The 15,850-nt window shown below is 38.8% G+C and overlaps 1 protein-coding gene across 1 annotated transcript; it reads right to left on the bottom strand.

Annotated features, from left to right (window-relative positions):
- Positions 1–1,407: 1,407 nt before the first annotated feature.
- Positions 1,408–4,507, bottom strand: LOC103515116 (endoplasmic reticulum resident protein 29). Its single transcript, XM_026827911.1, has 3 exons — positions 4,013–4,507; positions 3,590–3,770; positions 1,408–2,492 (listed from the first exon to the last, which is right to left on the bottom strand). Exons 1-3 carry the CDS (start codon positions 4,109–4,111, stop codon positions 2,077–2,079), a joined length of 696 nt encoding a protein of 231 aa, XP_026683712.1. The 5' UTR covers positions 4,112–4,507; the 3' UTR covers positions 1,408–2,076.
- Positions 4,508–15,850: the final 11,343 nt, after the last annotated feature.

The raw sequence follows: 15,850 nt of genomic DNA, 5'->3' as shown, positions 1-15,850 counted from the left end.
AATTGTTATTGTTAACTGAGATATTTGTAGTCGAATTATTTTACATCCAGTAAAAGACGAGAAAAAGGAAAGGTTAGATCTTGATGAAAATAAAATATTGTTATAACAAAAAACGAAGGCTGCCTTTTTATTTGATACTCCTCGGTGGTGTAGTGGTCAAGGCGCTCGCCTGGTAAACAGGAGGGCGTGGGTTCAATCCCAGCCGAGGTATGGAATTTTATCAATATGATTTGAGAATTTGACTACAATAATAGTAGTAGCCTACTGCTGGAGTAAAGGGACTTTTCAGTCCTATGCGAGCAGTATAAATAAGCACTATTATTATAGGTACTCCCTTTTATTCATAACCGCAGTCGAGAGCTTGGTTTAGTATGGCAAGAGGGGAAACGTAAACCTAAAAGTGGTTAACGCCCCTCACGTCATAAACACACTTTCATGTGAGGGGAAGTAGTGACCTTGAATGAACCGCGCTGAGGTTAGCGGTTAAATGTTAAATAAAATGCACCCATTTATAGCGTAAAGTGCTTTTCCCCCCTCACTCTTTCTTCCTCGACTACAATAATAGTAGTAGCCTACTGCTGGAGTAAAGGGACTTTTCAGTCCTATGCGAGCAGTATAAATAAGCACTATTATTATACCCCTTTTATTCACTCAGACCAAGTTTTACGAATTCGAAGTTAGCTTCAATTCTGGATTGAACTGAATATTAAGCATAGCTAAATCCTAGATTGATTTCAATTCTGATTTGGTAAACCCTGCTCTTAGGTAAGTTTTAAACAAAGAAAAAAGTCGATAGTTTGTAAAAAAAAATAAAATAATTCCGATTTATTTACATGTATTATTAAAATTTGTAGCACTGATCAAACAAAAAAAGTTTACCATGGGAATGTTTATGTATACCCAACATACTTAAATCAATTTTCGCAGATTCACCCCTATTGTAACAGATTGATAGAATGATATAAAAACATTCCGTCCAACAAACACCCGATCCTGTCAAATAATTTAAGTACAAAACAAAAATTAGACCCGTAAGATACTATATTAATTGTAGCTGCAACAATGTATGTAGTTGTATTTTCCTTTCGGAATTTCCCCTCTCCTGAAGCTCGTTTCCCCTTTTTAGTCCGTCCTTCCTTTATTAAATTACAATAGTAATAAGTAATAATGAAAGGTATAAGGGACGGACTATTGTATTCGTTTCGGTGTCGTCTGTGTGTCCCCATAGAAGGACTTATTCAAACCTGGTCGACCTATATATCAAATTAAAGGTCTTTTTACCAGGAACACGAAATTGGTGCGAATAAACTACGGGCTAAAAAATTCCCGGAGGGACGGGCCCAGCTTGTTCTCCTATGGTTTACTACAGGCCAAAAGAGGGGAAACAAGCTTCGGGAGAGGCGAAATTGGGAAAGGAAAATACGATTACTCCGTTTCAAGGAATCTAATTGCAGTAGCGCTTGTAAACTTGTCGACGCTGGACCCCAAAGCTCAACCAGCGCAACACGGTTCATTTTTCAAGCCGGTCAAGACAGGCTGAAGCTCCACGCACTCTTATCCGTCACCTTATTCCTTACGTCTAGCTTGTTCCACATTGCATTTGATCCAATGTAAAGTAATATGGCACAAGATAGACGGAACATATTTGTAACGGATAAGGGCGCGTGGACTTTTAACGTTGATAGTTACCAGCGTGCTTATATTGCGGGGTTTATACGCGACCTGGAAAAACTGGAAAAGTCATGAAATCGGAAAATCTACCAAAAAGTCTTGGAAAAGTCATGGAATTTGCCACTCAGTCAAAAATTAAATATCAAGTTTTTCCTAAAAACGGCCTGCGGCGCATTCCACCTCATATTCCTTGACGTTCTGCATATTGCATATTTAATTTAAATGAAGGGGTAATCTTACTGACTTTTCAGTACCTCCGCCCCCTAATTTTCTGGAAGTCATGGAATTTCATTCTGAGAAATTGTATAAACCCTGTATTGACTCCACTGGGTAGCAGGCCATACATAGGAATCAAAAGACCCAAATATATCACAAGGAATCAAGGAAAGCCATCTCAACTCTCATTTACAGCTCATCCCTCCCGCCACTGCTTTTCACATACAAAGCAAACGAGTCCAATATGTTCATTCGAGACTTGAGTTCATCCTTTTTCTGCGCTGACACCTTCTGATTCAGAAGTCCCTTCAATCGCGCCTTCTCTCGCGTCAAAAACTCACTCTCACTCCCTTCCCCGGAAATCTCGACCAATTTCCTCATGGTTTTCACGTAGAATTCGGCGGATTTTCGCGCGCTATTGGTTTTGATTTCGTCCCACAAGTCTTCGGCAGATTTGAGAAGGGTTTTACGCTCCTGAGAGGCTGAACGGATGAAATCTTTGGCGAGGCGGTCGAAATCTTGCAGACACCCGACGGCGCCGATCCAGATACCTATTGAAGAGAAGAATATAATAAGTATGAATAATGTTTTATTTAGACTGTCAGCTTAGAACAAAATGTCCTAAAAGTTTAATAGAGTATCGAATTCCCCTGGACCAAATCTGGGTGGTTAAGTTGTGACGAATTGATGATTTCCATTGCGGTCTCTTTCAGAAATGGGTGGACTACAAACTTCGCTGGGATCCAGTAGACTACGGGGGTGTGGAGACCCTGTACGTCCCGTCGGAACATATTTGGCTCCCCGACATCGTCCTCTTCAACAAGTAAGTAGATTTGGCTACAAACAGAAATTGTGCAAGAAGTTTGATAGAGGGAACTGTAACATCTGAGGTTTTATCGTCCCGAAATCGAAGAGAGGACGGGATACAAGAAAGTCGACCGTTCAGGGAACGAACCTCATCTGATGGAACATATTTGGCTCCCCGACATCGTCCTCTTCAACAAGTAAGTAGATTTGGCTACAAACAGAAATTGTGCAAGAAGTTTGATAGAGGAAACTGTAACATCTGAGTTTTTATCGTCCCGAAATCGAAGAGAGGACGGGATACAAGAAAGTCAACCGTTCAGGGAACGAACCTCATCTGATCTGGTCCTTATTCAAAGTCCAAACATCACTGAAGATGACTCTATTAAAGGTTGATCATTTCCTGTTATGCTAGATTAAACCCATAAAATACACGAGACCTTGTTTATAAAATATACAAACTACCAAAATCCCCTAAATTTTTTTTTTTTTTTTTTTTTTTGCAACTATGATAGCATGTTGAATGAATCAGTTTCTCTCTACCAATACATCACTGAAGTTAGGCACATTGCACATAGTTGGTGGTATCCAGATGGATGATCATTGGGCATTTGCAAGTTGCAGAGAGAAGAGGTAGTCAATAAATCCCAGAGTGGAATTCATCCAACATAATCTAGTAAAGAGTCTGCTCAGATTATATGAGCAGCTGAATCTTGACTAGATAACTAAGCATTTTTCCCTGTACCTACACAAAAAGCCCAAAGCAACTGAGGTGTAAGGCAACCCCTAAACTTGAGGGAAAATGCTGTTCAAATATGAATATGAAGGGGAAAGTAGCTTTTGTTGCTGAGTGGAAGCTAAATCACCTGTCACTAAAATGTCCTTAAAAAAAAACTTTAATACCTCTTGGCTAGATCTTCATTGTCCCTCTCCCCGTAATCTTTCACTCCAACTTCCGCCACTAGAAAATCTGGTTGGTGTTTACTCGACTCGGCTACCTCCAGGAAAGCCTCATGTTTGGCTCCATATGGATATGCAATGTCAAACTTAACGAGAGTAGTGTGAAACTTGGACAGGATCTGGAAAAAAAAATCACAGTATTTAGTGGATCAGTACACTAGAAATTCCTCAAAAGGGGCCCAACAAGCTTTGCATTAGCTCGTTTTGCAGTAATACCTATACATACTCCACCTCTCTTCTTATGGCCAGCTTAGTTAGCTTGGAAGGTAGTGCACCCACAAGGTGGGCCTTATACACAATTTCCCAGATGAATTTATGTGGCATTTTCTAGGGGGCGCTTTGCCACCCAACCAGGACTTACCTTGTCAAAGTTGTGTGTGTCCAAAGATACATGACCCTTGCTGAGCACCAGATCAAATAAAGTGACACTGAAATATAATGTGCATATCCACTTGATCATAGTGAGGTCCTAAAATGAAATCAACAGGAGTCTAGACCAAAGAGGAAAGAGCAGTATCTGATGTAAACTGTCTCAAAAACTAGGTAGGTAGGTACCACAAAAACTTTGAGGATTTTAGGAAAAGGATGTACCTACTACCTATACTATTTGTACACAACCAAAGGTCCTATCTATCCACAAGACACTTTTGCAGTTTTGCAAAACTGATTACAAGAGATTCTAAAGAATGTAGGGATTTAAATTTGTGCTTTATCTAGTGGTAAGTTCAGTTTTTTGAAGTAATCTGCTTTCTAGTGAGTGGTAATGGTAAGTGGTAAAAGTTCTTTTAAAGAAAATAATTTAAATAAATAAAAACACCGAAAACTGAAATCAGATTTGATAAGAAATTTTCCAAGTTCCAAGATTTGTAAGGAGAAAAATACACAGAGTGCAGAGACTGCGGGAGAGAAATGTTCCGCTCTCGACCAACATTTTGAGTTTCGTTTATGTTTTTAGTTTAATAACTACCTATGCAGCTAATAGGGAGCGTGCAGCGCGACCGTATTTTTTATTATTTTCTACAAGTTTGGCCATGCCTCGGGATGAACTAGCGGGATTCCGGAGCGAAGCGACGGAATTCAGCTAGTTGACTATAAAGTATAGATTTACCACAAGTTTTAACCACTGTAAGCTTGTTAATTTCAATAATTATTCATTGTTGTGTACCAGGGGCCATAATAAAGAATAAGGAGCCCCCGAAAACCCAATCGGGTCCAAAGAAAATCTCCTTCCATTTCTGGTAAAATTATTAAAATTGTTCAAGTCACTTAAGTGTGTAGGCTGTTATTCATCCTCTTTTTCAAATTCTATCTCTTCATTTTTTGCCCTGATTATGTGGTTGTTTTTCAACCTTTCTTGTTTACTTCAATGTTTGGTTGTTTTTCAACATCTTTTTATCTTGTTTCTCAATTCTTCACTCTGTGGTTTTCTTCATTATTTGGCTGTTTTTCAACTTTATCATCTTTTCCCAATTCCCATGATCCCATCTATTAGTTTCTCGATTCTTCGTCTACTTTGTCCACCTCTCCTTCTTTCTTCTTTTCTTCATTATTTAACTGTTTTTCACCTTTGCCATCTTTCTCTGCTTCCTATCTATGGATTTCTCGATTCTTCGTCTACTTTTTCAACCTCTTCTTCTTTATTCTTTCCCTCATTATTTGGCTGTTTTTCAAACTTTTTCATGTTTTCCATTTCCCATCTAGGTATTTTAGTTTCTCGATTCTTCGTCTACTTTTTCAACCTCTTCTTCTTTTTCCTTTTCTTCATTGTTTGATTCCTCGAGTCTTCGTCTACTTTGTCAACCTCTTCTTCTTTCTCCTTTTCTTCGTTGTTTGGTTTCTCGATTCTTCGTCTATTTTAAGAAAAGAAGAAGAAGAAGAAGAAGAAGAAGAAGAAGAAGAAGAAGAAGAAGAAGAAGAAGAAGAAGAAGAAGAAGAAGAGGTTGACCTTTTCTTCTTTCTCATTTTCTTCATTGTTCAGATTCTCGATTCTTCATCTACTTTGTCAACCTCTTCTTCTTTTTCCTTTTCTTCATTGTTTGATTTCTTGATTCTTCGTCTACTTTGTCAACCTCTTCTTCTTTCTCCTTTTCTTCATTGTTCAGATTCTCGATTCTTCGAAAATCTGGCCGGTGCCAGGGGCCGACCCTGGCACCGGCCAAACTTTGGCGACTACTTCAAAAAGTTGAATTTTTAAAGATAAAACACTAACCCAAAACCCAAATTTCAGCTTCTCATCTTTAGCCATTCAAAAAATATATAGGGGTTCCAAGACTTTTCGAACGCTCTGTATAGGATTCTCTTTTTTCTTTATTGATGTAAAAAAAAGTACAATCCCCGTCCTTTGAATTGTCACGAAGATAGAAACTTTCATTTTTTAATTAAATGTTTTAACTTTCTGTCTGATTCTACTGGTGGAGTAGTGGAGATAGTTATATCATTTAACGTGTATAGAGGGTCTGAGAAGGAGATATGTAGGTACATAAAAAGTTGTAAGTATAGGTATTAGAATATAGAACCATAAGGATTAAAGCCATCCTAGTTAGCTTGGATTGTAGCGTATTTGTCTTGGTACTCGTATAATGTCCCTTATTGCTACTGATTGTGGGAAAACTCCCTAATTTACACCTTGGTCAGGGATCCAGGAGTGGATCCCTGATGTTTATTATTATTATTATTTTTTTTTTTTTACTGAATGATATTTTCGCAAGTATAACACATGCGAAAGAACAAGTTCCTAAATATGATCATCCGCCGAAATCGGCTATTGAGCATCATGAGAAAAGAGAATAAACTGCTCACTCCGTGGAGTGGTAAACAAGAAATGCCAGACCGCGGATTCTGGATTCTGTAGTTTTGACATGCCAAATTGATAATTATCTAAATTACTTTGGATCAAAAACATCAGGAACTGGTTGGGTTAAGGCAAGTATTCTACAATGATTATTTGCTCAAATAGATAGTCTTCAAGAATATTAGTACTAGCAATATTCATTGTTTGATAGTCAGGTTTCATTGTTTTAATTCTGAGGTGTAAGTAGTGTTAATTATCTTGATCGCTTCGTGTTTTGTTATTTCTGTGTGTACGCATTTACAAGTGGTGATTTAACTATAAACAATAAACCAATTGAAGTATTACCTGAGATTTTAATCCATCAATTAGTTTATAGTTTATAAGAGTATGTAGTATTTACTAACATAGTACAATGTAGGAAAGACTGGAGTCGAATTAAAAGATTATTATTAATTTTTTATTGACAATATAATTCTGAAAAAAATTGCATAATATATTTACATAGATATGTATTAATACTATAAAATTTACAGTTAGAAGTTCAAGGCAATCAATCTCAATAATTTAAAGCTCAATCTCAAACAGTGTGATACATCTCTAATTGATTCTCTTAACATTCAAAATTCAAACTAACATTCACATGCGTCACTAGCTTCTCAAACACTTCCCCCGTGAAATAATGTGTGATTCGAACCTCAAACAAGGTCACCATGATTCAAACCCATATCTTCATCTTCATCATACTACTCTACTCTGACAGTCTCAAACTCTGCCAAGCTCGCAAATCCAAATTCTATGACCCTTCGGAAGAAAAAGACATTGCTCGCAAATCCAAATTAGTACTAGCAATATTCATTGTTTGATAGTCAGGTTTCATTGTTTTAATTCTGAGGTGTAAGTAGTGTTAATTATCTTGATCGCTTTGTGTTTTGTTATTTCTGTGTGTACGCATTTACAAGTGGTGTTTTAACTATAAACATCAATAAACCAATTGAAGTATTACCTGAGATTTTAATCCATCAATTAGTTTATAGTTTATAAGAGTATCTAGTATTTACTAACATAGTACAATGTAGGAAAGACTGGAGTCGAATTAAAAGATCATTATTAATTTTTTATTGGCAATATAATTATGAAAAAAAATTGCATAATATATTATTTACATACATATGTATTAATACTATAAAATTCACAGTTAGAAGTTCAAGGCAATTAATCTCAATAATTTAAAGCTCAATCTCAAACAGTGTGATACATCTCTAATTGATTCTCTTAACATTCAAACTAACATTCACATGCGTCACTAGCTTCTCAACCACTTTCCCCGTGAAATAATGTGTGAGTCGAACCTCAAACAAGGTCACCATGAAACAAACTCATATCTTCATCTTCATCATACTAGTCTACTCTGACAGTCTCAAACTCTGCCAAGCTCGCAAATCCAAATACTATGACCCTTCGGAAGAAAAAGACATCCCGGTCAAAATCAAACTCCTTGGGGACTTAGCAACGCCGCATCCAGATTCGGGAATTGACCTGGGGTTTGTGCCGAAGCAGGTTTACTACCAAGTGAGGCGATATGATGAGAAGAAGAGACTGCCTCAGAGTGAGGCTCTCAAGGAGGCTAGTACCCCGGAGGAGATCATCAATGCGCCTAGGCTGAGGGAGGTTTTGACGCACAAGAAGACGCAAGAGGTGAGTGACTGAAACTTCGATAGTTTATGTCCACAAAAATGTCGTTCCCTGGCTTGTAAGTACGTACAGTTAGCTAAATGTCATGAGTGTCATGACCTGACTTGCGCGGTACCTAACTACTAATCCTCAGATCCGTAGTCCAAGTAGGTCAACGGTCAACAAGACCAAGTAAGTCGACTGACAAGAAATAGCAATTGGCGGGTTGGGTACTTATTTAGATCATGGACCAACAAAATGCAGACTTTGGTCGGGCAACATTGAGGCAAAAGTTCCAAACATCCCTTTCGAATGAGAGGGTCATCATTATCGGCATGTCCTTTCATAAATAATATATGTATTCTCATCTATGTTTCTTCATCCTCCTCCTCCTCCTAGCTGATTTCTGTCATTTTTTTTGCCTTGGGGGTTTTGAAAATCCATGAATCAGGCGTTGGGCTAGACAGATTTCATGTAACACTCGGAATACGAGTAAGTTTCTATTAACATTTGAATATCCGAGGAAATGTAGAATCCAGCACGAAGGACATTTCGCATCCAGATTCGGGAATTGACCTGGGGTTTGTGCCGAAGCAGGTTTACTACCAAGTGAGGCGATATGATGAGAAGAAGAGACTGCCACAGAGTGAGGCTCTCAAGGAGGCTAGTACCCCGGAGGAGATCATCAATGCGCCGAGGCTGAGGGAAGTTTTGACGCACAAGAAGACGCAAGAGGTGAGTGACTGAAACTTCGATAGTTTACTTACTTACTTACTTACTGCCAGGGCCATTTGAAGCCTAAAAGACTTTTTGCCTCGCCAAACTGTTCTGTCTTGTGCGTCTTCTTCCGTGGTGTTAATTTTTGCCATGTCCCTCTTGATCTGGTCTTTCCATCTCAGCTTTGGGCGTCCTCTTCTTCTCGTCCCTGTTAGTTCGATAGTTTATGTCCACAAAAATGTCGTTCCCTGGCTTGTAGGTACGTACAGTTAGCTAAATGTCATGACCTGACTTGCGCGGTACCTAACTACTAATCCTCAGATCCGTAGTCCAAGTAGGTCAACGGTCAACAAGACCAAGTAAGTAGACTAACAAGAAATAGCAATTGGCGGGTTGGGTACTTATTTAGATCATGGACCAACAAAATGCAGACTTTGGTCAGGCATCATTGAGGCAAAGGTTCCAAACATCCCTTTCAAATGAGAGGGTCATCATTATTGGTATGTTCTTTGATAAATAATATATGTATTTTCAGTATTCTGATCTTACACAAGCAAGAACACGAGAGAATACTAGAAGACGGCAATACCGAGTTTGGTAAAGACGACGATCCCCTCCATCTAGAAGAACAAGATGATGAAGAATCTGCACCACCTGAAGAAGAACCTGAAGAAAACAGAGAAAGTGATGCCAATCCTGAAACCTTGAGTCCAATGAATTCAGACACGAGTCAAAGAAAAGTAAAACCAAATAAAAACAGTAATGGAGTCAAAGAAAACGATGCTGGAAACAGAAAAAGTGATAGGGGAATCAAACAAAGAGACACTGGAATCAAACAAAGTGATACCCGTAGGAAGAAAAGTGAAAGAGAAACGAATATTCAGGAAGAGCACAAAGAGAATGAAGAGGAGAAGAAGGAAAAGGACATAGGGAAGGTGGAGAAGAAAGACAAAGCAAGGAAGAGGAGAGAGAGAGAGAGAAAGAGAAAGGAGGAGGAGGAAGAAGAAGAAGAAGAAGAAGAAGAAGAAGAAGAAGAAGAAGAAGAAGAAGAAGAAAAGGAGAACTGTAAAGAGAAGAAGGGAGAGGAACAGGAGGAGGAGGAGGAGGAGGAGGAGGAGGAAGAGAAACGAATATTCAGGAAGAGCACAAAGAGAATGAAGAGGAGAAGAAGGAAAAGGACATAGGGAAGGTGGAGAAGAAAGACAAAGGAAGGAAGAGAAGAGAGAAAGAGAAAAGAGGAAGAAAAAAAAAAGGAGAACTGTAAAGAGAAAAAGGGAGGAGGAGAATAATAAAGACAAAGAAAAGAGAATATAGTCCATGGTGTCTTAGAAAGAGCGAAAAATTCAATGCTCTTCATGATGGTTGCTTGAAAGTTTTAAAAGAAACCCAAAAGAAGAAGAAGAAAAAGACGAACAATTTCGATTTTTCTACCTAGGTACTTGGAGAGTTGAAAAGTTCTATTTTTGTGGTTTTCTCCCATTTCTTTGTCTCCTTTTCCCATTTCTTCTCTTGTATTCTCGACACGTGGGAATTCGTCAGATGGTGTATTGAGTTTTGACAAGGAATGGACAAAAGGAAGAGTAGATAAGGAAATTGAAAGGACAAAAGGAAAGGTTAATAAGGATAGAGAACGGACAAAAGGAAAGGTTGATCGCCGAATTGACCACAGACCCTCAAACGAAAAGTCGGAAACAGACAGCCCGTTTGAATTTGATGCCAACAAATATCCTTTCTACAACAAGCTGAACGGAAACAAGTACACGAAACATTCGGCACTCAAGTACGCGTTGAATCCAAAGGAGATTCCGATCAAATTGGAAAACCAAATGAGCTTCTATGATTCGAGGAAACTGCATTGTGATGAAATCAGCCCACCAGAAGTGGAGGTGCCGGATGGGGAGGAAGCAAATCCAGATAATGCCGAGTTGACCAATCCGAAACGGGGTAAACCGAGGATGGGAAAGTTGGGCCAATCCATCGATTGCCTCAAGAGGAAGTTCTTCGGACATGATCCCTTGGATAATCCGTTTTTCAAAGAATAGAATAGATTGAATGTTGGCAATAGCGGTAGGGTAAGTGTACCATTTATTCGCCCACCTAAAAAACGTACCATTTATTGGCCCACCTGAACTGGTTCGCAAGTAGACTCAGTTCAATCTCAAATCAAAGTACAGAAATTAAGAAATTCCAATGACCGTGTTGTTCGAGAAGTCAAGGAATTACTTACTTCAAATGAGGAGCTGGGCGATGAAGCTAAGAACGTATTGGATGAAGCCAATAATCTTCAGATTACAGCCGAGGATCTCCTAGTTGAACTGGACATTTACATGAAACCCAAGGAATCTCCATCTCTCATACAACCAGCTCCAGCGTTACCACACGCTTCCTCGGGGGGCAATCTTCCCAAACTTCAGTTGCCAGTTTTTAGTGGTGACATCGAGTGCAGAGACTGCGGGAGAGAAAACTTTTCCTCGCTCGCCTAATATTTGAGTTTCGTTTATGTTTTTAGTTTGATCTGTTTGATAACAGCTATGCAGCTAATAGGGAGCGCGCAGCGCATTCATTTAGAATAACCCAGGGTGCACCACGTGGAGGCGAACTAACATTACACCCCTAAATAGTTTGTGTACAATGCCATAGGATGATCACTGATCACTTAACCTAGGTATTAGTATTAGTGTTTTAATAATGCACCACCTTATTTATTTAAATTATAAAGTACAATATCTTTCTTATATTATAAGAACAAGATCCATTCACAGTTCACATTTCATAGTTCACACACTGATCGCTCTATCTCGAAAATTAGAAAAATAAATGTGGGCAGGTGGGCCAATAAATGGTACGTTTTTTAGGTGGGCGAATAAATGGTACACTTACCCTATATTATTCACTTTTTCAGGGCCCCCGCAAGGTTTTACCAGGGTCCAAAATTTGGCGTTTAAGGGCCATATCGGGCACCTAAATCCTCGTGGAGGGGGGGGGGACTCTCGAAGCTTATAGTTATTACATCGTCCTGAGAGTTAGGAGATCCGGGTTCAAATCCCAAAGACATTTTTTTTTTTTTTTAGTTTGCATGACTGGTGATATGGTACCAGAAGATTCAGAAGTGAGGAAAAATACAGATTAAAAATTAAGAAGGTAAAAAAAAACCTTAGGTAGCTTTGAAAACTCAATTGGTAAAATTGACAAGACAAGACAACATTGACATTGCTTCTTCTGCTAGATGTCCTTAACATTTTTAGTTTTTATATGTATACATATTTCTTTTTAGGTTTTTTTTCTCTCTCCTTGAAATGTTAACACCCGGTAACCTGACTTAAAAAGGAAAACGGGGAAAACAGAAAAAAAAAAAACAGAGAGAGAGAAAGAGAGAGAGACATTTACTACTTTTCCTCTTATTGTTCTTAGTTTTGATTAGAAAGTAGAGTGGAGTAGAAAGTATACAGAGCGTTCGAAAAGTCTTGGAACCCCTGAATATTTTTTGAATGGCTAAAGATGAGAAGCTGAAATTTGGGTTAGTGTTTTATTTTTTAAAATGCAACTTTTTGAAGTACCTAGTCGCTAAATTTTAATCAATGCCAGGGTCGGTCCCAGGGGGGTCAACTTCAAAATCTGGCCGGTGCCAGGGGCCGACCCTGGCACCGGCCAAACTTTGGCGACTACTTCAAAAAGTTGAATTTTTAAAGATAAAACACTAACCCAAAACCCAAATTTCAGCTTCTCATCTTTAGCCATTCAAAAAATATTCAGGGGTTCCAAGACTTTTCGAACGCTCTGTATACTTTCTACTCCACTCTACTTTCTAATCAAAACTAAGAACAATAAGAGGAAAAGTAGTAAATGTCTCTCTCTCTTTCTCTCTCTCTGTTTTTTTTTTTTCTGTTTTCCCCGTTTTCCTTTTTAAGTCAGGTTACCGGGTGTTAACATTTCAAGGAGAGAGAAAAAAAACCTAAAAAGAAATATGTATACATATAAAAACTAAAAATGTTAAGGACATCTAGCAGAAGAAGCAATGTCAATGTTGTCTTGTCTTGTCAATTTTACCAATTGAGTTTTCAAAGCTACCTAAGGTTTTTTTTTACCTTCTTAATTTTTAATCTGTATTTTTCCTCCCTTCTGAATCTTCTGGTACCATATCACCAGTCATGCAAACTAAAAAAAAAAAAAATGTCTTTGGGATTTGAACCCGGATCTCCTAACTCTCAGGACGATGTAATAACTATAAGCTTCGAGAGTCCCCCCCCCCTCCACGAGGATTTAGGTGCCCGATATGGCCCTTAAACGCCAAATTTTGGACCCTGGTAAAACCTTGCGGGGGCCCTGAAAAAGTGAATAATATAGGGTAAGTGTACCATTTATTCGCCCACCTAAAAAACGTACCATTTATTGGCCCACCTGAACTGGACCATACGCCACATAAGTCTGAACTGGACGAACTTTTTCAAGATCCAATTTCATCAAAAGAAAGGGCTTAAAGACTGCTATCGAACCAGTGCTATTCAAAAATTGTAGTCATAAAAACAAAAATTAGAAAAATAAATGTGGGCAGGTGGGCCAATAAATGGTACGTTTTTTAGGTGGGCGAATAAATGGTACACTTACCCTACATGGTTATAACTACCCATTACATTGTCATTAGTAGATTAGTTTAACCCTTTCAAAGTGTACCCAACCTAGACAGCTTAGTTAGCTAAAAGCTCAAAGGGTAGTACGCCTGTAAGCGATAGGTCGTGAGTTCTAATCCCTCTCGAGGGGAACTTTGTCCTAATTAGGTTTGTTTTCCGATCGGCTGGCTTTCTTCTATCTTGTTCTCGGGACGATAAGACCTGAGAGGAGGAGGAGGAGGAGGAGGAGGAGGAGGAGGAGGAGGTGGTGGAGGAGGAGAAGGTGAAGAAAGAAAAAAAGAAGAAGGAGAGAATCCTAAAAGATGTTTATAGTATGTCCCGTGTACCATATAAGCATAGCTGTTATTGATTAGGTTAATATAGTTATTGAAGTAGGTAGGTATTGCAAAACAGCAGACCACTCTGAGACTCTGAAACGAAAAAGTGAAAAAAAGAGAGAACAATAAAAGGAAGAGGTAAGGAAAGTTTTCCAACAATGACTTTTATTTTTCCTTCTCTCAGTTGAAATCTAATTTATTGTGAAAATTCTTTAAATTTTGTTGGTTGTTTTTTTTTTTTTTTTTTTTTTTTTTTTTTTTTTTTTACAGTCTACACAGCTCATCTGTGATCTTGAAGAATAAATTATGTAAGTCTGATCATATTGACATCAGAAATCTTTGCAAATTTCTTACAAGGTATCTCAAGCTGTGTCCACACATAGTCTACGCCATCGATCGACGAGGTGACTCTATTTTGTCGAGGCAGTGTGGACGGTTTCAGTCGACGTCGATCGACGGTGTCACCCGTGTGTAGACATCACAGCTTTAGGAATGTTAAGGTAAGCACTTTTAAGTAGCGCTTTATTTAGACCGTCAGCTTAGACCAAGTTGTTCCATTATACTTAACAGAACTTGGCCATTAGACTCACTTACAATTCCTGCATGCATTTTAGTATAAGAAAAAAAAAGACATGCATTAGGTTGTATCATGCAATGTTAACCAGCCCCCGGGACGTGGACCCGTCTGTTAAGAATTGTCTAGGTGCACACAGTTACAGCTTGCACGGTGGAAGCCAACCAGAGAGCTGTTTAAGTTGCAAACTTCTGGAAGTTCAAGATTTAAAGGTGGTTCCGGAAACGGAAAGTAAGTAAGTAAGTTCCATTATAGGTACTAACAGTTTGGGGGTAGAACCTATGTGTCCATAGAGAGCTGTTTAAGTTGCAAACTTCTGGAAGTTCAAGATTTAAAGGTGGTTCCGGAAACGGAAAGTAAGTAAGTAAGTTCCATTATACTAACAGTTTGGGGTAGGTAGAACCCAGGGGCGTGGCGTCCGGTCATCTCTGGATTCGCCGATGACCAGGCCAATTTCCAATTTCCATTTTTTTTTTTTTTTAATGGAGGATCGACACAAGAACGACTTATGAGCTATAAGCTTATGTAGGTTATAAGTCGTTTTTGCATCGAATCCCTAAATCATTGTTAATAATAAAGTAAGAAACGATTTCGGATCTGGAGATTGAAGTTTCGAGTCCAAGTGTGTTAACTTAGGAACGACATTTGTGACGAGCATTTAAGTATGCTCAACACAAAATTTCTTTTTCGTGGAAGATACCCTATGCAAGGTTATCAATGCTCTGGAAAGCGTTAACCTGCTTGGACCAACTTGAAAATTAGCACATTCAATTAAAAGACCTCGAACAAAGTTCCGCTAGCGCCTGTAATTTGACTTTAACCTACCTCGGTGGTGTAGTGGTAAAGGTGCTCGCCTGGTAAACAGGAGAGCGTGGGTTCAATCCCAGCCGAGGTATGGAATTTTATCCTCAATATAATTTGAGAATTTAACCACAATAATAGTAGTAGCCTACACTGCAAAGGGACTTTTCAGTCCTATGCGAGCAGTATAAATAAGCACTATTATTATTTTTGTGTAATAGGCCTGACATTTTCAGGGACACCCAAAAAAAGAGTTCTTTGACAGCACCTTTTATTTTCAGACTACCACAATAATAGTAGTAGCCTACTGCTGGAGTAAAGGAACTTTTCAGTCCTATGCGAGCAGTATAAATAAGCACTATTATTATTATTTATTGTGTAATAGGCCTGACATTTTCAGGGACACCCAAAAAAAGAGTTCTTTGACAGCACCTTTTATTTTCAGACCCTCAAAGAGATAGACGACGTATTCGGAGGACCATCTGCAGACGATGGCCATGTGCCAACCTACGCAGAAATCATGCAGCTTCAATGTCTGGACAGAGTTATCAAGGAGACTACCCGGCTTTACCCAGCAGCCCCCGTGATGGGCCGAGGAATGACCCACGATACCCCTGTTGGGCCCTATGTTCTGCCCAAGAGTAAGTACCATCTCCCAATAACATCAGTTGTATAGTGGTTAGCAAGCACGGGTGGACTT

Source organism: Diaphorina citri, unplaced genomic scaffold (genome assembly GCF_000475195.1).
Source record: "Diaphorina citri unplaced genomic scaffold, Diaci psyllid genome assembly version 1.1 scaffold1281, whole genome shotgun sequence".
In the NCBI taxonomy this organism is placed as follows: domain Eukaryota; kingdom Metazoa; phylum Arthropoda; class Insecta; order Hemiptera; family Psyllidae; genus Diaphorina; species Diaphorina citri.
Note: the sequence above shows the minus strand (reverse complement) of the source record. Positions and strands in the feature narration are given on the sequence as shown.